The sequence below is a fragment of the Zalophus californianus genome, chromosome 1 (genome assembly GCF_009762305.2).
Source record: "Zalophus californianus isolate mZalCal1 chromosome 1, mZalCal1.pri.v2, whole genome shotgun sequence".
Lineage (NCBI taxonomy): Eukaryota > Metazoa > Chordata > Mammalia > Carnivora > Otariidae > Zalophus > Zalophus californianus.
Window position 1 is genome coordinate 111400000 of NC_045595.1, and position 22613 is coordinate 111422612.

At 39.4% G+C, this 22613-nt stretch overlaps 1 protein-coding gene across 3 annotated transcripts in view; it reads right to left on the reverse strand.

Annotated features, from left to right (window-relative positions):
• VEPH1 (ventricular zone expressed PH domain containing 1) overlaps positions 1–20159 on the reverse strand; it is a 229525-nt gene extending 209366 nt beyond the window's left edge. For 2 of the 3 annotated variants that reach the window (XM_027586347.1, XM_027586349.1), the window contains exons 1-2: positions 19928–20159; positions 11475–11770 (exon numbers count right to left, since the gene is read on the reverse strand). In XM_027586347.1, coding sequence (XP_027442148.1) covers positions 11475–11672 — 198 coding nt within the window. In that variant the 5' untranslated portion in view covers positions 11673–11770; positions 19928–20159. Of the gene's footprint in view, positions 1–11474; positions 11771–15815; positions 15966–19927 lie in introns of those variants that run through there. The other variant, XM_027586348.1, reaches the window with a different exon arrangement.
• Positions 20160–22613: the final 2454 nt, after the last annotated feature.

Sequence of the window (22613 nt, forward strand, 5' to 3'; positions counted from 1 at the left end):
TGTAATGTATGGTAATTAACATAACATAATAAAATAAAATTTTTAAAAAAGTATAGACTCTTGAGTCAGACTCCCTGTGCTCAAAGTCATATTCTGCTCTTACCAGCTCTGCAATCTTGAGCAATCACTTATCTCTCTGTACCTCAGTTGCCTAATCCTTAAAATCAGGATATTATTAATATCTATCTCTTACTACTATTGTGAGGATTAAATTAGTTAATGTAGGGAAAGGATTTACAACAGTATCTGGCACATAGTAAGTGCAGATAGATGTTATGACATACAGTGAGTTACAAATATTTCCTTATGTGTACAATTTTTTATACATTCATTTCACAACCACTTCATAATGTACAGCACAAAAAGACCACATATTTACTCTCCTCTTACTGTCACATTCTACGTGGCATCCATACTAATGATATATTTATATATGTATCATTTTTTGTGCTTTCAAGAGCACGCATGTATACATACCTTACTTATTCTATCTTTCTAAGAATCTCCAAAGTGGAGGCACTAACACCCCCACCAGCAGAACCAATGATCCCAGAGCTGATATCGTCACTGGGGCTCCCCGCAGAAACAAACATAAAACTACTTTGAGGGGTGAACACTCAGGTAAAACCATCCAGTACTCACATGAATAAAATTCTATTTAAACCAAAATCAAAAATCCAAACTTATAAAACATTGGAACCAAGACAATATGAGCACATGTCGGCATGTACAACTTGGGGCATATTAGACAGTCAAAAACCAGATAATGGAATTACTGACCTCAAATTATGCACTTAGATGTTCAAAATGATTCAATGTATCAAGGAAAATTCTTCTTATAAACAAAAACCAAGTCTTTTTTAAGAGGAACAGAAAGATATTAAAAAGAAACAAATGAAACTTCTAGAAATGAAAAACTCAGTGAATGAATGAAATAGTGGATCAGATCCAGCTGAAAAGAAGACTCAGTGGATTGGAATATAGAGCTGAGGAAATGAAAACATAATGTATCTCATAGAGATGGAAAATACAAGAGGTCAAAAGGCATGGAGGATAAATTCAGAGAATATGAAGGATGTGAAGGTAGTGGTTTTTGTCTGCTTTGTTTATGATTATATTCCCAATGTCTAGAAGATAATAGGTACTCAAAAATACTTGTGGAATGCATAAATGAGTGAGTAGAATTTCCAGAAGGAAAAATGAGATGGAAAGGAGTATTTGATATAAGATTTTTTTTAATTTCCAAAAATGACAAAAACATGAACCTCAAACTCACAAAATGCAATGAGAACTGAGTAAGGATATACAAATAAAACCACATCTGGACACATAATGGTGAAACCATAGAATACACCAAAGACAGAGAAAATATTAAAGCATAGAAAAGTAGATTAGGCATAAAGAATGACAAACTGACAGAGGATTTTATAACAGCAATGGTAGGAGTTACTGAGAAATAAAAAGATGACCCAGCTAGAAATCCATGCCCAGGTAACCATCATTCAAAGTTAAGGGCAAACAAGGAACTTTTCGGAAAAGACAAACATTGAGAGGGTTTATCACTAGTAGATCTTCGCTGAAGGGATATTTAATATGTATACTTCAGAAAGTGGAAACTTGGATGCAGAAAAAAAAAGAGAGGAAGACAATGGGGAAAAAAGAATAGTAAGGAAAAAATGGGGAAATATTAGGTGCTTGAAACAAACATTGGGTGAATTTTTTTAAACATCAGTAATTTTAAAGAATAGTTTCAAGGGTATTAAGGTGAAATAAAAAGAGCTGCTTAACACTAATATATAAGAGGGGCATGAAAGTATTCCAAGGTCCTGATGCCAATAGGAGAAGAGAAACCTAATGTAACTTTAGACATCATCGTAATCCATCAAATGTAAGATGGTGTCAATTATAAGATCTTCCATTATGAAGAAAGAGAGAAGACTGCCAATTAAATTGTGGGTTATATCAGGTCTTAAAGAGAATTCTATGCAAGACATAAATTGATAGTTCTGGCTAGCCTCTTATTTCTTTGAAATTTCTTTCATGTCTTCCAAGAGAATTGCCTGTTTTTCCTGCTTTCAATTGCATTACTTATTGTGGTATAATAGAAAATATTTTACAAATATCTCAGTAACAAAAAAAGGTACATCCTTTTTTAGGTTCTATAAAGCTCCCGGTTATTATTATGCAAGAAAACATGGAATTCCTATCGTTCCTGCAATGATGAATATTTTGTTCACTAATATAAAATTTATACTCTAGTGCTTCCTTCTATGCCTCCCTGCATACCCAATAAGTGTTTGTTTCAGTACCACATTATAGTCTAGAAGCTTTGGAAGCATTCTAAGTGGACATTTAACCCAGTGCTGGTAGTAACAATAATGTACCTAATTCAGTCGGAATGTTAATATGAAAAGCTACGGAAAATTTATGCACATGTAAGCATTGGCAACTTTATTCTGCTTAATACCTGGCCAACAGGGATTGTAAGATTGTAACCAATTATAAAATATATACTTGCTTCAGAGTTATAAATAGGTGAAAACTGTCTTGGAATTGATAATACATGGCGACTATATTTGCTAAAATTTTATTTTATTTATTTTTTTAAAGATTTTATTTATTTATTTGAGAGAGAGAATGAGAGATAGAGAGCACGAGAGGGAAGAGGGTCAGAGGGAGAAGCAGACTCCCTGCTGAGCAGGGAGCCCGATGTGGGACTCGATCCCGGGACTCCAGGATCATGACCTGAGCCAAAGGCAGTCGCTTAACCAACTGAGCCACCCAGGTGCCCTTGCTAAAATTTTAAAGGTAACTACTAAAAAAAATAGAAATAGAATGTAACTTTCAAACCAACAGAGCCAATAGAGGTAGAAAATGAAAGGATAAAGTTTCACTCAATTAAAAAAATGCAGAAAAGAAGATAAAGAGAAATTCAGAAAATCAGGAACTATAAAATGGAGAAATATATCCAAATATATAATTTATCACGATAAATGTAAATTAAGTAAATTTACCAATAAAAGACAGATTTTCAATTTGAATTATTTAAAAAATTTACTTATATGGTGCTTACAAATTATATTTAAGTCATAAGGACATGAGAAGGTAAAAAATAAAAGGATAGAAAAAGAGAAAATAGGCAACTACTCCAAAGAAAATAGGCAAAACTTATCAGAATAAAGTTGCACAGTACATAATAATAAGAGGAAAAGTTCTGCAAGGAATAAATCACAATCCTAAACTTACTAATACATAATACACACACACACACACACACACACACACACACGCACACACACACACGGAGGAATACTACTCAGCAATAAAGGAGAATGAGATCTTGCCATTTGAGACAACATGGATGGATGAAGTGAAATAAACCAGAGAAAGACAAATACCATATGATTTCACTCACGTAAAATCTAAAAAACTAAACAAATGAACACAAACAACAAAAAACCAATCTTAAGTATTGAGAACGGGTCGTTGCTAGAGAGGAGCTGGGTGGGAGGATGGGTAAAATAAGAGGATTTAAGAGGTACAAACTTCCAGTTATAAAATAAATGTCACAGAGATGAAAAGTGCAACATAGGGAATGTAGTTACAGTATTGTAATAACTTTGTATGCTGACAAATGGTGACTTCACTTACTGTAGGGAGCACTGAGTAATGTACAAAATTATTGAATCAATATGTTGTACACTGAACCTAATGTAACACTGTATGTTAATTATACTTCAATTTTTAAAAAAAGCTCCCAAATTTATAAAGGATTCTTGACAAAATTACAAGGAGAAATCAACAAACCCAAAATTATAGTGGGAAATTTTCAAACACCTCCCTTAGCGTTTGGCTGTCTAAGCAAACACAAATTTATTGAGAATATAGAGAACATAGACAATACAATCAAAAAGAGTTCTTTCATCAACTTACTTAATACCTTATACTCACTAATTCGAGAATACACATTCCTCTCAGACACAAATAGTACATCTAAAGAGTCAGGACAGTGTGGTGGCTTAGAGGTTTCCGAATCCAAATTCCCTGGGCTTGATTCTTGGCGCAGTTACTCACTAGCTATATACTCTTGGACAAGTTAGATTATTAACCTCTCTGTGCTGCAGTTTCCTTGCCTATAAAATGGAGATAATATTATACACTTATCTCTGAAATTTATTGAAAGGACTAAATATATTAACGTGATAAGCTCTTAGGAGAATTCCTAGAACATAGTAAGTGCTACATTATTAGTTACACAGATTAGGCACAAACTGTGCTACAAAGCAAGTCTGGACCACTCCTAAACAAGCGGTATCATGCCATTCATGTTGTCCAACTACAATGCAGCTAAATTTTAACTTAACAACAAAAAGATTACAAAAATTCTTCAGGAAATTAAAGCACAAACTTCTAAGTTATTATGAGTCAAAGAGGAAATCACAATCAAAATATGAATTTAGAATTCGTAATGAAAATACTGTATCTCAAAAACTTGTGGGATGATATTAAGTGGTACTTAGCAAGAAATTTAGGGTCTCAAATGCTTATACCAGAAAATAAGAAAGTAAAACAAACAACAATGACAATAAACAATAAGCTAATCATAGAACTGAGGGGATTAGAAAAAGAATAGAAAACTACCAGAAAAAGATCAAAGAGGAAAACAAGTGAACATTTAAAAAGAAATTAATGAGATAGAATAAAAGACCCTATACAAATGATTAATAAACTAAAAGCTTTTTAAAAAGGCAAAGCTCTGAATATATTAATGAAAAAAATCAGTGAAAAAGAGAACTTAAATACAGATACAGCAGAACACACAAAAAAATAAAAAAAAGTTTTATGCCAATACATTTGAAAACTGGGATAAAATATACAATTTCCTAGAAAAGATATTTTACCAAAAGTGACTAAAGCAAGCCCCCCCAATTTTCTTCAAAGAAATGAAATCAGTAATTTAAAAATTGACCAGCACCACCCCCCCAAAAAAAACCCTGCATGGTGCCAAGAGGGTTTTATAGTTTTCTATGAAATTAAGGAATAGATTGCCACAATCTTATAAAAGTCTTATAGATAACAGAAATGTGGAAACTTTTCCCAGCTCATTTTATGACCAAGTACATATAACTTGATACCATAGCCAAGGAAATACAGTGGAAGAAAGGACAATTGTAGGCCAATCTCATGGTTCCAAAGCTTCTTTAAAAATATCAAACCAAATCAGGAAATGTACTAAAATTAATGTCAAACTTCACTTTATCCCAGAATGTTATGATGGTTTTATATTTTAAAAATTGATTATTATAATGCACCACATTAACAAGATTAAAAGGGAAAATAGGATTACTTCAAAAGAGCAGAAAAAGCAGTTGATAAAAATCAATCAATTCCTAGAAAAACAGGAATAAAAGGGAACAGAGATTTCTCTATTTTTCTTACTCTTGTATCCCCAGCATCTGGTACAGTATCTGGCATATAGTAAGTGCCTAACAAGTATTGCTGAATAAGTGCGGAAAAACAAGACATTAGGACTAATAAGAGCGTTGAGTAAGTTTACTGGATATATGATCATGATGCAAGTATCATTTCTGTTTTAATCATCTGAAAAACATAATTGGAAAATAATTTTCTAAAGGATGCATTTATAATCTCAGCAAAAAAAAATCTAAAATACTTATATATTTTTAAAAGGACTTAGGTGTTATATGCAACTGATGAATTATTGAACACTGCCTCTGAAACTAATGATGTACTATATGTTGGCTAATTCTGTATAAATAAAATAAAAAAGGGGAGAAGGACTTATAAGACTTTTAAGATCTTTAAGAAAAAAATCATAAACTTTATTGAAAGATATTTAAGAAAATCTAAGTAAATATATAGATATATAATAACTACAGATAAGAAGACAGTAACATAAAGATGTTAATTTTCTTCAAATAAATTCATAGATATAGTAAAATTTCTATAAAGATAGTGACAGAATCATTCATCAAAATTGAGAAACTAATATTTTAAAGAAGCTTGGGGATATTTGTCCTACCAGATACCAGGACTTATTACAGTAAAAGGTATAAGACAAGCTACATTAGGAATAGGAGACATGCAACATGCATACATGACAGGGTCTGTACAAGAATATAGAAAACCTCCTTCAGATTAATAAGAAAAGTCTTTTTAAAAACCTCAATGGAAAAATGGAAAGAAAAAAAACTTAAATCGTATAAACAGGTACTATACTGAAGAGGAAGCCCAAATGACAAATAGCAAATAAACACGAAAGAATGATCTGTTGCCCTTCCCAATCATGAAGGGAGTGCAAATTTAAAGAACAATTAGATATGGTTCACTTAAATTGACAAAAACTTAAAAAATCTGATAACAGCAAGCATTGGTGAAGATGTAAGCCACTGGGAGCCTCAAGCATGGCTGATGGGAGTGTAAGTAGGTAGAACTATAGCGGAGAGAAATTTGGTGGCATATCAGAAAGTATATAAAACCCCAAAAACGTTGTTTCACTCCTAGTTGTCTTTGCTAGAAATACTAGCACATTTGCCGAAAACGCTGATTATAAGGATGTTTGGTCACTATAACACTGTTTAAGTAGTAAATGGCCATCAAAAGAAGAATGGATAACCAAACTGAGGCATGGTCATTGAGTGGAACACTCCCATCCCTCAAAAAAGAAATGAATTGGGAATACCTGTACCCTCATAAACCTCAGAAACATTATATTGAAACTTATGATACCATTTATATAAAATTTAAAAACATGGACTACAATGCTACAAATAATGTTTGAGATATGCATGTGTAGCAAAGAAATAAAACATTCATGGATAAATACCATAGTCAGGATATTGGTTACTCAGGGAGGAAAGGGAGGAGATTTGAAGCAGAGAGAAACATTCAGGTGATTTCAATTCTAATTTTTAAAACTGGGCAATTGGTGTATGCCTACCATTTTTTATTGGTTTTTAAAAAACAGTAAAGAGAACCAGAGGTGGGTGTATGGGTTAGGCAAAGGGAACGTGGTGGGGAAGGAGTGGGAAAAGAGAATGAGCAGATAGGGATGAAGTAGTCTGGGAGGAGAGCCAAGGTAGTAGAAGAAATGGGTAGGAGATGCAAGTAGTCCAGAAAGGACTTGACATGAAAAGACAAAACTTAAAGGCACTTTGGGGAACTTGGAGAGAATTTTGAGTGAGCAGTCGCATTTTCAAAGCAAAGCATAAGGACAAACTATCTCCCAGCAGTGTTTTGGACTAACTAGTTGAAAAGAGGGCATGGACTGTAGAATGGAATCTAGGAAGGTTCAGTGATTGTGGGAGTGACTTCGGGAAAAGGATTGAAGACTTGCTTGCTAAATTTTCAGATTCTACAAAGATGGGAATGAGAACTAATATATTGGACAGAATCACAATTTTTAAAAGGTATGAATATCCTGGAATGAGGGCCTGAAGACAAGAATATTATTACACTGGTTTAAAATGTGACACGATACACATACAATTTATTTTTCAAGTTCTCTAATTACAGGTCTTGATTCAAACTGAGGGTTCTGGTACACGGCAGGATAAATGTGACCAATTCTGTGATGTTACTGTCGAAAAGGAATTTTAGAAACAGAGTATCTGACTATTATCAGCAATTGTTCCAAGCAGCTGGTTTCAGTACTTGGCCTTGATAAATTACAATAATGAATTAGGAAGATTCCAGGGGAAAGAAACCAGAATGTTGAGAGTGTAGGCAGTACTTGGGAGCTACAATGGGACGTCCTCCAAGAATATGGAAACAAGATTGCCGTTTGAGGATTAAGTGAAAAAAAATCCACTGGCATGAGTGGGATTAGCCAGCTACTGGGCTAACCTAGCATGCTATCTGTACACGCACAACTACAGGTGAGTTAAATATAGGGAGATAGGGCTGGATGTGATTTTAATAGAGGAGGAAACCTAATCAATGATAGTATCCATTGTCTAGAGAAAGACTGGGTAAATAGACTTGGTGAGGACCAGAGGGAAGCACACAAATTCTGACTGACTTGAATTATAATTTGCATTGTAAATAGATAAACCAGCACTCAGTCTTGCATTTGGATAGCATCACGAGGATAGCATTTGTCATGTACTGACAAAATTGAGCTTCCAGACCTAAGTCTGGAAAAGTGAGGTAGTGTAACCTTTCTCTGCCATAGGCTCCTTCTTTGTCATGCAGCCACTAGGACCCTGAGGATGTGTAGCTGAGAAGAGAGAAGCTAGAGGCGATCCCTGATACCTATTTTCATATGTTTAAAGTTCTTATAGGAATAGAGTTACCCTCTTTTGATCGTTGGGGCAATGAACAGACCAAAGAACAATGTATAGAAAATACAAAGAGTAAGATTTCATCTGGCTGAAAGGAGGAGCACACTAACAATTTTAAAATTCTGACAGTGCAGCAATGGTCTCTTTGTAGGTTAGGATTGGTGATAAGCAACAGAAAACGTTGGGATAACCTAACCGTAACAAAGGACTATCTCTTTGGAGCACCATCGCCATGACAACCCTCTGCTGCCTTTTTTCTAGAACTACCAGGAAAGAAGGTCTGATTGGCATAGTCAGGTGCCCCCACTTTTTCCCTCTCTGCTCTCCTGGCAAGGACAAGGTAGAAAACTGACTGAAGGGTCCATCGAGGCTTCATGAAATGGCAAGGGGAAATTTATAAAAGGAAAATTGAGGAGCAGGAAAAAAAAATATCAGAAACTTACTATGTTCTCATCATTGCAAGAGTAGAAAGAGAGGTCACCTGTTTGTCAGGAATCCTAAAGGAGGGATTTCTGTGCTGGAAAGAAGTTGGAAATGATGATTTAGAAGATCCCTTCCAGTTCTTTGTTTGTAAAGAGGAATTGAGAAGTAGAATTGATTACTGAGATCCAGGGTAATTGAGAAGTAGAATTGATTACTGAGATCCAGGGTCATTAGGAAAGCCCTAATAAGGGAAAGATGGGATACAGATAACAGGGAAGTGAGCCATAGAGTAGACATGGCCGTGCAGTGGACTAATCACTGGCCTTGGTCATTTGAATGTCATGGGCATTGAAGCTTCATGGAAAGGTTTTGAACAATGGGGTACATGCAATAAAATCTTTGGGAAGTTTAGTCAGGTAACTGTTAGTACATTGACTCAGAGAACAGTAAGACCAAAGGCAAGAAGATCAAAACTGTTTTGATGGCCTGAGCCAGGGGGATGGCAGCAGGAAGGGAAAAGAAGGAGCCGGTGAAGAGGCATTTCTCAGGCAGTGTCCACAGAACAACAGAGAGTGAGAGAAGTGAGAGAGTGAGTGAGAAAAAGTCAAGAGTGACTCCAGGTTGCAAACCTGGAGATCTAAGAAAGTGATATTACAGCTGGAAGAGAGATGATAACTTCCGATTCAGACAGATTCAGTTTTGAGATCATGGATATCAACTTGAGGCTTGAGGTACGGGCTTGAGGCTGAGGGAGAGATCCAAGGCTGAAAACACAGATCTGGGATTCCCTAGTGTAGAAGTTGCCCTGGAGGAGGTCATATGAATGGATGACTTTCTATAAGAACAGAGTGTAATGCCAAAGGACAACTATGTATTTTTAGGAAGAAGTAATCACTAAGAACTAGAATCACTAGAAGCCATTTCAGGAATAATGAAACTTGAACTGGCTTTAAAAGGAATGGAGCGGCAGAAGGAATTCCATCCTGAGACATACTTATAACTAGGATTGAGTAACAAACAGAAAAATGGACTGATCTGCCTAATCCCTCTAAAAACGAATTCTTTTTATTCTGCCACCCATCTGCTCATGCCCCTGTTACAGGTGGAGAAATGGAAGAAGTGAGAGGTGACTGAAGTTAGCAGGTGAAGACCACAGGAGAACTACTAGCTCTCCAGCCCTGCTGGTCTGGTGGGACACTGATCGGAGGCCTTAAAGGACAGACAGTGCTCCTGAGGACAAGGGAGCTGCCTGCCTGAATGGTTAAGAGTGGGGATATATAACAAAACTTACCGGTCCTAAAATTCTGAATTTGACATCTGTTAAAATAAGCAATTGATGAAGAAAACTAAAGAAATCACTGACAGTAGTGACCTCTAGTGGAAATAGGCTTCAGGGAGCTTATATATATATATATATATATATATTTTTTTTTTTTTTTCTATTAGGTAAGATGAAAATCAGTGGCATATTCAGCCAATTCGTTTCCACAAGAGTGTGAAGGATGGGGCTGCTGGAAATAGCACACAGATCCTGCCCGGAAAGTGGAAATGTACCAGGAATACTTTGTGTTTTGAGTCAGACTAAGCTGATTAACATTCTGGGGAAAAAAAAAATGTGGACACATAATTGCTGTCAAAGACATTAGCTTCGAAAAGAGTGTTTGGGCAATGACTTCATTGGCCACACGGGGGGCATGGTGTGTTCATGGCAGCCAATAAGTGAGCAGGCTGACTGTCTTGGGGAGGAAGCTGCGCTGGTTGCTGGTATGCCTTTTAAACACCTCTTCATTAAAACATGGAAGAAAGCTGTGATCTGTGAAATGTGCACACACTTGGTAATTCAGTATTTTATGGTTCAAGTCCCGTCTCTTTCCTCTGCCCGGCAGGCTGTTGGTGCCAAGTGTTAGCAAACGCTATTGAGCTGGGAGGACGCAAGAGATGCCCAGGAGAGTTGGCCTTTGAAATGGGACTAATGTCATGTAGGGTCCGAGCACAATGAAGAAGGGCAAAAGCAAACCACACTGGGCATGCTCATCCACCCACTTTGGCAAGTGCTTTCAGAATATATAATCTTGACATTGAGGAGAAACAAAGGAATGGGAGCGTTGATGGGGATTTTAAATTTGTCTGATCACACTGGGGGCTAATGATGGGTGAGTTGAATTAAATGGGTGGGTATAGAAAAAGGAGTAAAATGAGAGATTTTTTTTTTTAATGGCGATTATACAGAAATACATAGAATCAGTGTTATCAAGCCCTGGGCAACTGTCACTTCTGGCAACAGAGTGATCCTTGTCTCCTATTACCTGTATGTCAGGAGGTGTCACCCTGCCTTCTTGCATTATTCACCCTCCTCCACACACCCTGCTTTGTTTACTGATGCTGTTGTATAGCCTGGCCCATCTGCTTTTCCCAGGATTTGCTCCCTCTCCTCTCCGTGTCATTTCAAGGATAGAAAAACAGCCCTTAGATAAGCCTTTTGTGATAATTCCACTCTGGTCTGAAATTTCCAGAGTTCTGGTCTCCAGGAGTGGGCGGGAGCAGCCTCACTGCCCTCCTAAGTCAATGATTGCCCTTGTGTTATTTCTTAGATGCCAAACTAAACAACAGAGCTGGGTTAAAAGGAACCAGTATTAAGTGGTCCTTCCTCTTTCCCCATGCAAAAATCCTTTCCCCCAACATATGTACAGTCATTCAGCTCTGGAATAAGTCATTTCGGGTGTCTGGTTTGAAAACTGGTTTACTTACTGAAGATGAGCTAATTATTTTAATTTGCTCCAAAGCTTCTGTCAGGCTGTCTTCAATCTCGGAGTCATCTAAGGAGAAGAGGTCCCCGGCTCGTGAAAGATCTTTTTGTCCTAAGACCAGTCTGAACAGTTGGTGCATGATGAGGAGTCTGATAATCAATGGACTTTCTGCAGGCCCAGGACCATATGTTTCAGTCATCAGGAGTTAGTAAGACAAAAAACATGCGGCAGGAAGTATACTTTGTATTCCTTGAAAGGTCATTTTTCTCCAGAATTTGAGGTCTTCTTTGACTCTCCCTGGAAAAGAAACAAATGATAGGATAAAACTGCTAGTAGAATGGCATGAGCTCAGAATATGAACTTGATGCCCAGCAGAGAGGGGGGGAAAAGACATTTGGAAATGTGCATAGAGTAACAGATCCTGACTTGATGACCTTCAAATGAGCTCTTCCCTTTTTTTTTCAAAATGTCTTGTAAAAAATTATTAGGTTTCTCTAGAATTTACTATGAACCTTAAAAAGCTGCTTAATCCTCACACTTACTTTTCTCCTTTCTATATCCACCCCCTTCTCTCCATGCCACAAGGAAACAAGTGGACGAGCAACTGATATGCCCAACACTCACCAGATTTACCCCAGATTCCCATGGAAACCAAACAGAAAAGGGCAATGAAAGGAAAGAGGGAACACAGAAAACATCTCTTAGAACTACTGCCTGGTTTTCTCTTTTTTCCTGGATAGGGAAACCAGTGCTTGCCTCCTTGGCTGGATTTCTTTCCTATACTGACAACAGAAGTTCTCCCAACCCTACGTCCAATAGGTGATCTGAATACTTGCTTTATTCATATATACTCTCTAAAGAAAGGATTCTGCCTGGGAGTATGAGGCTACATAGATCTCTGCTGAATGTGAGTGTGAATTTGAGCTTGAACACAACTTGAAAGTGATAGCACTGCAATGCAGGCTAAAGAGGGAAGGCATTGGGATCAGGCAGTCTTCCCTCTATTCCCACAATTGAAATAATAAAGTCCCACTATACTTCTTACTCAATTAACAGTCCACAGAGAGAAGGGCAATGGCACAAATTAAATATCTGATTTTTCTCATCAGCTCCCTTATGGACCTAATAAAATCACAGACCATTTGCACTGGTAGAGACCTTAGCCATCATTTATTTAATGACTTCCCAAAGGCTCCACGGTAACTACAGCAGTGCTGTTCTCTTGATTTCAGGCCAGTGGGCTTCCTCCCTGGTTTACAATGAAGTGGAGTCAGCTCATGTAACTTACAAATGCAGACACATGTTCAGAGAGTGAGAGCTGAGGATGACTTATTTAATATAAGCATCTAAGCACTAGGCAATTCTGCCCAGCATTTCACTTGGAATGTGTTCTCCAGGATGAGTGTGAAAGGCAGAGGGGAGTCGTCTGCTGCTCCCTTAGGTGATGTCAGACCTCCCCTCTGAGCTGTCACTGTGCAGGCACCTCTGCGTGCTGAATGCAATGTTAAAGCTTAAAGATACATACTCCCCACGCAATGTGGTCTCTAAACACAAGCCATTTGGGCGCCTGGAGGGCTCTGTTGGTTAAGCGACTGCCTTCAGCTCAGGTCATGATCCTGGAGTCCTAGGGTCCAGTCCCGCATCGGACTCCCCACGGCGGGGAGTCTGCTTCTCCCTCTGACTCTCCCCCCACTCATGCTCTCTCTGTCTCATTCTTTCTCTCTCAGATAAATAAAATCTTTAAAAAAAACCACACACACAACAAGCCAAATCCTTCACCAGGCGCTCAGTTAAATAAGGGGTTATCAGTGCATTTTGTAGCCGTTGAAGTTGTGTCAAGGGTAATATTACCTACATGAAACTTTTGTGCTAACCACCAGCTCTAGAAAAATGACAATACTTGCATATGCTTGCCTTTGTTCCAGGTTCTGTCCTAGGTGCTTTGCAAACACTAACTCACTTAACCCTCATGATAACTATATGAGGATATTTCATCCCCATTTTACTGGTGAGGAACCAAGGCATTAATACCTTGCCCCAGCCACACAGCTAGCAAACTGGAGAGCTGGGATTTGGACCCAGAGATTCCAGGATTAGGCTCCAGGTTCATAACCACTATGGTATGTTGATTCCATGTAGGGCTCCGCGTGCAGCTACTGTTAGGAGTAAAAGCCCTCAGAGCATTATTAACATTTGAAGATGAAGATATGGGTAGGGTGATAAAGCATGAAAAGGAATTTCTCTTCCCTCTGACACTGAGGGAAGGAGGGACCCTGCATTCTTGCCCATCTATGCCCTGGGATTAAGGCCAACAAGACAGCAGGAAAGTCACAAGGAAGAGAAGCTTAGAGGAAAAGAAAAGCAGGAGAGTTGGCTGGGGATGGGGTGGGGCGGTAGTTTTGGGGGGTGGAGAGAGAGCAGAGTGAGAGTCCTACAAAGTAGAACGCACCCTTGCAAATGCGGAAGGGTGGAATACAGTATCTACAGGAAAGATAGGACAATGTTTTCCTGAATTTTCCCTGAACACATTTTTCCCCACCAGCCTCCGACATTTGCAGTGACAGGGTCTCAGTGAAATAATATTCAGGAAAATAAGACATTGGTTGGACATTGGAAATGATTTCACCTTGACCAGCCAGCTTGTTGGTCGATATCTCGTCATTCCTGAAGCAGAGTCAGCTGCCCCAGACATAGTGTGGCTGGAGCTCCAAGAATGAGCAGAAATACGTGCTGGTGGAGAGGAGCACCCCAGGCTTTCCGTGGGCTCCTTCTTTGCTCTCCACACTTACAGTGACCCCTGGTACGGAGTCTCCATTCATGCTGTTACATTCATGCTGTTACTCTTGAGTGTCCATCATTACAAAACAGTATTGTTCAAAAGACCGCTGTCCGTGAGAACTTTCACACCTCAAAGGGTGGGGTAGGGAGAGCTGAGACTTACACCAAACATCCTACAATACAAGGATGACCCAGAGAAAATCTCCTCTGTCCTATAAAAGGAAGTTTGGGGAAGTACAAGGGAAAGAAAGATCTCTCCTAGGGGAAGATGCTAAGGAATACCTTTGTTAAGGAAATGGTGTTCGGGCCAGACACTTTAGGATTAGGTTTCATTCAGTGCACATATTCTGCAGATATACTAAGTCAGCTGCTGGTCTGCAGACTGAGGTTCAAGGCCTAGCCTGGCCACTCAATGGCTGTTGGACCTTTTGGTTCATGCTTTTCCCTTCTCTGAGCCTCAGTTTCTTTACTTGCAAAATGGGGCTAACGCATGCCTCGTCTACCTCACCAGGTTGTTTTGAAGATCAAAGCTAATAACACATAAAAGAGCCCTTTGTCAAATAATGACACCAACAACTAATGTTTAGCAGGTGTTTCCCATGTGGCAGGCACTACTATGAGTGCTTCCTGAGCACTGAGTCACTTAATTCTCACGACAATTCCATGTGATGAGAAACTGATGTTCGGAGGAGAGGAAAGTAACCAGCCCAGGAACACCCAGAGAGTAAGCTGCAGAGTCAGAACTGAAGGCAGTTGGTCTCCCAGAACAAAGCCCTGTCAGTTGCATACATAACCATGGGTGATAATTACTGAGCTGCCTTGCTTCCATCGGTCTTCACGTAAAGAGCACCCCACATGGTACATAATACCTCCCCTTCCTGGATAAGGATCAGCAAGGCATGTTATTTATTTTTCAGCAGCCCTGGTCAATGTTTTGCTCAGGTGTCTGGCTTCCCAGGCTGATCTCTCTGCAACGGCAGAGAAGTTCGGAGACAGATCAAGTTCAACCTCATCCTCTGCGAAACTCCCTACCCTTACGAATGCCATAATCCTGTGGCCTATATCCAAATATACAGATGCACCCACCGAATACACACAAGCACACACGAATGCACATATGTGTGCATCTCAGATGCTTTCTATGCACGAAGCTCTTTGCTAGATACTTTCTTCTCTGTTCTCCCAACAACCTGGCAGGTAGATATTATTACCAAAGAGGAAACAGGACTGGTGAGGCATCGCGTCAAAGGTTACACACAGAGCCAAAATTCACATCCAGATAGGTCAGCCTCAAAGCTCATACTTTTGGAATTACAAAAACTGGCTTATAAAATTCCTTCTTACTGCCAGCTTTTGCTCTCCTAATTTCCCTCCCTAATCCTTAAGGGACCTTAATCTGAAGCCCACTTTCTCCTTATTTAATATAAGCATCTATTTTTTAAGCAGGTATTGGTTGACAAGTCAAGTTTCTGCAAGGAGAAGCAGACACCACACACAAAAATGATTATGCGCCACGCCTGGCACCCTTCAGGGAGTCCCAGCTGCCCCCACAAACCGGCTTTACCTGCGTGCTACTCTTCAAAGGCAGGCAGCTTGCTGTTAATCAGCTGTATGTTTTGAGACTGGGCGGGAGATTCGAGCAGCGGACTCCATCCAAGGGCACAGCGAGTGGAATCCACTCAGCTCAGTGAACCTGAAGTTGCTCATTGCTGTGCTGCTGGTGCCGGGTGGAAGAATTCAAGGAATGCAGCCCAATGCCACCGGCAGCTCCAGAAGTGGTCAGGTGACAGGCTGCACCTCACCCAGTGGAGAGTTGCCTCAGAGAAATGCTCTTGTTTCCGGGGGTGAAAACAGAAAGCCTGCCCCGGTAAAGTAAAGTTGTTTTTAACAGAAAACACAAAACCCCCTGTGTTCGTGAAAATCTATACTTTCCCTGGGAAGAATGGGGTGGGGGGGGGGGTCGAAAAAGCCACACAGGAAACAGTTTCAACAGAAACTTCAGCAGGTGAATGGAATGGCTATTGGGAGCCATTTCACAAAGCCTGGGGAAGAGAGGACTGCAGTTTCATGAACGCTTCCCTCCTTCTCAAGATTTCACACCCAGAGTTTGAAACACTGAGCGTTTGTCCTGTGAGTCACAGCTCCTAAAGCAGTGATCCTCTTGCTCTGCCTCTAGATTAATATTGTTGTAAATTTAAGGATGCAGGAAGTTGCTACTAATACGAACAAATCACTAAACCAAAATGCATACCTTCTTTTTTTCCACTCTATTTTCTGGGAGGTTCTTCATAAAAATCCACTTGGATTTGCACTTTAAGTCAGATACGTTAAATATTGCAGTGACACTCAGAGAAAATGTTTGTCTTGCTTCATCTTACTGACACTCTAGAGAAGGAAAAGATCCTGAAACTCTCAACACTTAAAGATGTCAACGATTAATGGTGCATTAAGAAAACATGTTTATAGAGGCGCCTGGGGGGTGCAGTTGGTTAAGCGTTGGACTCTTGGTTTCATCTCGGGTTGTGATCTCGCTTGTAGGGCTCCGTGCTCGGCGTGGAGTCTGCTTGAGATGCTCTCTGCCCCTCGCACCTGCATTCTCTTAAATAAATCTTAAAGAAAACATGTTCTTCAATTGTATTACTCTCTTCCTCTAATTTGTCCTTATAGAGGGTCTATTGCCCATCAAACGACCTATCTGCTGGCAAAATGTACAGGAAGCTGAGCTGCAGATAAATTCATCTGTGTGATCACGACGATATGAATCCCAATAGTGCTACCCTGCAAAGGCCTGTGGTCCAAGTGACGACACACCTGCCATTGAACAAGGTCCTATGCTCCAGGGGAATGACCTTCCCAGACATTTGATGATCGATCACATTTTTATGCCATCCACATATGGAGAATTCCTTTGAAGAGTTTGCTTTATAAAAATGGGGCATCCAGTCATCCATGAGTAGGTGTAGCCTTTCATTGGTAATTTTCTGGCTTACAGATGGTGATGCAGTTTCCTCTTTTAAAGGAACAGACTCTATTTCTTTAGGTTTCCCTCTTCTTCATTCTCTATTCATTATTAATGGTTCTTATTGCTCGATTTTATCCAATATTCTTACATTTTTAAAGGAGTATAGGGTCCAGACCTGGACATTTTCTAGGAACCCAGTAAGAAGAGCAGAGTGGTGAGAGGTGGGAACCCAGACACACCTGGGCTCAGCTATGCCATCACCTGCAGTGTAAATCAGGACCGATTAATTAACCTCCTTGAGCCTCAGGTTCCTTATTTGTACCTGAGGATTGTGATGAGGGCTGTTGGGAGATTTAATGAGATTATATAAAGCCTTCAACATAGAACCTAGCATATAGCAATCACTCAAGAGTTAACAGCAATCATATCCCTAATGATGTCATTATTCTTGTAGATCATTTTCCTGTTACCATGTCCTTAGGCCATCCCGTTCAAGAGCTAATACACACCGCTACCTTCTGCCCAACGCTGCGTTCTCATGTTAAAGATGCATGGGTCTTTTCTGTCTGGGTCATATTTATACCCTAGCTGTACTCCCTGCCAAAACTTAAATCTGGGTAGTTTATGCACTATCTTGAAAGGGTCCCTATTGATTTTTTGGCAAACTTGTTCCCTGGAGAGAGCCTTACCCCCACCCATGGCTAAACAGTAACTGGATTTTTTTTTTTTTTTTTTTTTTTAGGGTGGAAATGGTTTGAAATACAATGCATCTCAGACTTTTTGTGGCTGGATAATCCAAATACCTGAGTTTTCTGTGTAAGTGTAGTGCTCACTCCCACATTTATTAGTGAGAATGGAGTGTATAATTCCCTCCAGGGCACCAGAGGGAAAAGTTCTTTATGACTTTTCAAGGCGACCTGCACTCAATGGGCACTAATAAAACATTGCTGGTTTACTCTATTATTCATCAGTAGATCTATGAAATAAAAATACACATGAACCAGTGGACTTAATTGCCCCACTATTAGGATACCACCTGTGGAAAAAGTTGAAACTCTTTGGGGGAATTTCAATAAACATAATTAAGTCAGAAAGCCAACTTATTCTGAGAAAATTAGCCTCTAGCTTCCAACGTGGGGTTAGGGTATTCTCAGGTTTCTTCACTTTAGAAAATTCCAGAACAGCAACATTTATTTATGTTATGTTTTGGACAACACTACTGCACATCAAAATCTTATTTTATTCACCTGTATTATAAATACCCACTGACTAACTTAGACCCGTTTGGGTTCTAGAAACTTTCAATAAAGTTCTCAGATTTTCCCCTGAAAGAAAGGATTAAAGATTCTTTTCAAGGAGCATCTTTTTCACACAGTGTGAAAGAGCTACAGGCGTTCCCATGGGAATTGGCTGCACACATTTCAGCCCTTCCCACAAGATGTCTATTGTTCCCTGTGCGTCTCTCAGTTTCCTCTGCCGTGACATGTTGCTTCATTCACTTCTCCTGAAAGCCTCCGAGGCTGCGTTATTTCAAACGACGCAAAAGGACTCAGCCCTTGGTCTTTTTCTAGAATTCATACAATCTAAATTTGTAGCAGGTTAATTATCATAAGCACATACAAAAAATAGGTTTGGTGACCTGTTTAGGCAAGAGCTCAAGAAACATTTAATTTTGAATACCTATTGCGATTTATTGAAATACAGACAGGAAATATTTTCTTTCTTTGGGAATGAGGGAAATATCTTCAAGTCTAACAAACTTTCTTAACTGAGAATTTGTGATCTGTAATAATGATTTCACAGTGTATCCATTTTCACAAAGTTTGACTTTGCAGGTCATATTTTTCTTAATTGATATAAATCTTGGTATACACTGACTAAATCTTATGTCAATATGAATATTAATAATCAACATAAATCTTGCTAAATTTTTTTAACTCAAATTTTGTAGGTTTCTTTTTCCAGAAAACATACCCAAACTCTCAAATTACAAAGAAAATTCAATGTTTAACATGTCTGTATTTACATTTAAATTCCATATATTAAGCACCTGCATTGACCAGTTCAAATGATGCCTTAGGCATTTTTTCTGTTCCTTAAATTGAAAACCTCCACATTTCAGTTTATAATGTCATGGAATCCAATAGTTGATTACTATAGCAACTTACATATATATTTGAAAGAGCAAAAAAATAGTTCGATTCAACTACGATTTGTAAGATAACTAAACTATCAAAAGGAAAAATGAGAGCAACAATAAACAGTAATGGCGCCTCCTCAACCCACTGCCTGGAATGATGCTGTTGCATTTTCTTTGAAAATCATAGGCAAGGCCAGTCCAGTCTCGTTGCAGGTTGCAAGATATTTCTTGAGGTAAACAAAGTGTGAAACAGAAATGAGTCCAGACAGTTTTGGAGTAAAACAAAAATGCACATACTATGAATCTAGAAGCACAATTTTCTGCTCCTGAGGCCTAGAGACATGTTTTAATAACCCACAGAGAGGTGGCTTTTTTACCCTAAGAACCGAAAAGCCTGCATACGGGGCTAGACACACAACTCCCCAATGTGCTTCATCTGCATAATCAACCAGCCCCTGGAAGTTTCTCTGCCCCACTCCCACAGCCCACTCCTTCATCACTGCAGCTTCTGACATTCACTTTAATTAGCTTTTGTTTTTGCTGAACAAAAGGACAGGGAAAAAGATAGCCATACCTCTTAGCACAGGAAACTCTGGCCATCATAAGAAATAGAAGGCAAAATGCTTGACTTTAGAGTAATTCGGCTGGCACCCATGATGGAGCTCAGAGGCAGGCAGCCGGGAAGCCCCTGCCCCTTCCTGCCCCGTCCGGTCCTGTTGGCAGGTTCTCGTCAAGCCAGCTGACTGTACACTTGATTCCCTCCGCTGGACTCGCCGTGTGCGATCGGGCAAACAACTAACTGCTCCTCTCTCCCCCAACCTTCTGCTTAGCGCGAACAACTGGCACAAAGCTTCACTTATTTCTACAGTAGATTTAGAGAAGCTTCCCTGAGCAGATCAGTGGTTTGCAAGAATTAGAAGATTTGCCTAACAGCCGGTAACTTAGTTTCTGTTAATGAATAACTCACTTTGAGGGATCGAGGAAGTTTTAGGTTAATATCAGATGTGGAGCCTTTTATCAGGCAGGCATCAGTGAAAGGCTCGGTGAGGAATGGAAAGATGGAAGCAGTGGAAGGAGATAATACTTAAAGCAAACACACAGAAGAAAACACCAGGAGAGAAACAAAATGGCTAGTGTAAAGGAGCAAAGTCTAACTATGCTATTGGTATTGTTACTGACTAACACTGAACGACTGAATGAAGCATCCCTACTAGCACTGGGGATTTCTCCAAGCCAGCACTGTTCTTTCTTATGCCAATCCAAATTGCTAATTCACTTCCTTTTACCATCCAAATATAGAACTCCTCCTCTCAGGCCTAATACACTGGGGATCCCTTATGAGCCGTCTTAACATCTCTCTCTCTTTTAAGGAGAATGCTCTCCAAACCTCTAATGCATAAATTAATTGGTGGTACCCAGTGGATTGTTATATATCTGGAGGCTCTCCTCTCCCCTTTTATGTGTATGACATGGGCTTTCTCCCCTTATTGATTTGAGGTTTCGCCTACACATAAAGCAATAGGATATTTCTGAGACTCTTCTAACTAGCTTTCAGTCAAACTAAGTGTGAGTGTGTGGGGCAGTGCAGTGGGGAAGAGTAAGGTATAAGGTATACATATCAGTATTTCTATGTCGTTAGGCAATCGTGCTGCCATGTAAATAAATTGCTGGCTCAATTAAAAGGCATTCTCCTGGGATGAAGGGGACTTTCTCCTGTATTTACTACCCAACATCCACTTATCCCACTTCTGGTAAAAACTGTACCCAAATTTCTCTTTGGAGGCGATGTTCTTTGGGCAGAGCTCACTCACATAAACACATTAGGTCTCAGCCAATCAGAAAGACCGCATTCTCCTGACCATGGTGATTGATTTAGAGAATGAGCAATGACCCCTTCCAGGCCAGTGGGAGTCATGAGAACGATGAATGTTTGGCTTTGAGAGGACAGAGTCTTTCCTGTTAGACTTGATGACAAGATGTTATAAGGTATGGCTGCCCTTGCCACATTGCCACCAAGAAACCAAACCTTAGTGACTTTGTTTGAGCCACTTAAAACCAGCTGTCCCTGAAGTTGACAAGACCCACCCTTTCTCGTAAGCCAATTCCTTAATAGCTTAAGTGATTTTATGCTGGGTTTTCTGCCATTTGCCATTGAAAAAGTTCTGTTTGGCTAAATTAGCCGAATCCCCATTTGTGAGAGGGCTTTTCTGGGTCCCCCCAGTGCAGCTCCTTGCAAAGGAAGTGGACTAGGAGGTGCATTAGGGACCAACTATGACAAATGAGTCCCTTTCATGACAACCACAGGCTTTCACGGACAGCCAGTAGAGGCAGGAAATGCCTGGGAAAGACCGTAGTCATTCAGTGTAACTGAAAGTGTGACTTTCCAAATTGATTCTCTTAACCAACATGTTCACTTCCCCAAATACTTCCACTTTACCCACCAAAACTTGTCTGGTAGTTCCTAGCCACCTTCTGTTTGACCTCAATGAACCTGATCACGGAATCCATCCATCCATGCAGAATTTTCATAAATTCCTTTGGGTAATTAGTTGCACAGAATATAGCTTTATCTTTATTCTTTTTCCCCTTCTGTTTCTGCACAACTCCCATCACTACCCTCCCCAGTCCTCTTTGATAAACTTGAAATAAAGAGCATTCTCTCTAACCACAAAGTTGGACTAAGATGCTTCCTTTATAGAAAATACATAAATTTTAAAGCAATTTTAAATGGGTAAATTACATATAAGCACCGAATTTTTAGATGATTTCATTTTCTATAATGGTTTTTCTACCGGAAACCAGTGACACTCCTTCAGGTACACCATTTCTGTGTTCAGCCTTCCAGCTTTGCAAAAATTCATTATAGGCACAGAAATACCTAGGCATATCCAGGAACTCCCTTTTAGCTCAGCAAAATAGCAAACAGCTTGGACTGTGAGAATCAAGTGTTGTTTGTTTTGTTGTTGTTGTTGTTGTTGTTTAAGAACAGGGAAATAGAGAACTGTGGCTAAGATTTATTCAGTTTGATTCATTATAATAAAGAATTTGATTAAAAAATATGATAGTAAAAGTAATATCTTTTACTCACAAATTTGAGAGAACTCATTATTTTCCTAAATTAGCTCCTCCTTCTGTTTCTTATCTTGGTGAAGGGCCCTCACCATCCACCAAGCACACAAACTAGAAAGTTGCACATCATCCTCTATTTCTCTCCTTTCTTTTCCCACTCATGTCCAATGATTCCATCACATCTTAGATCC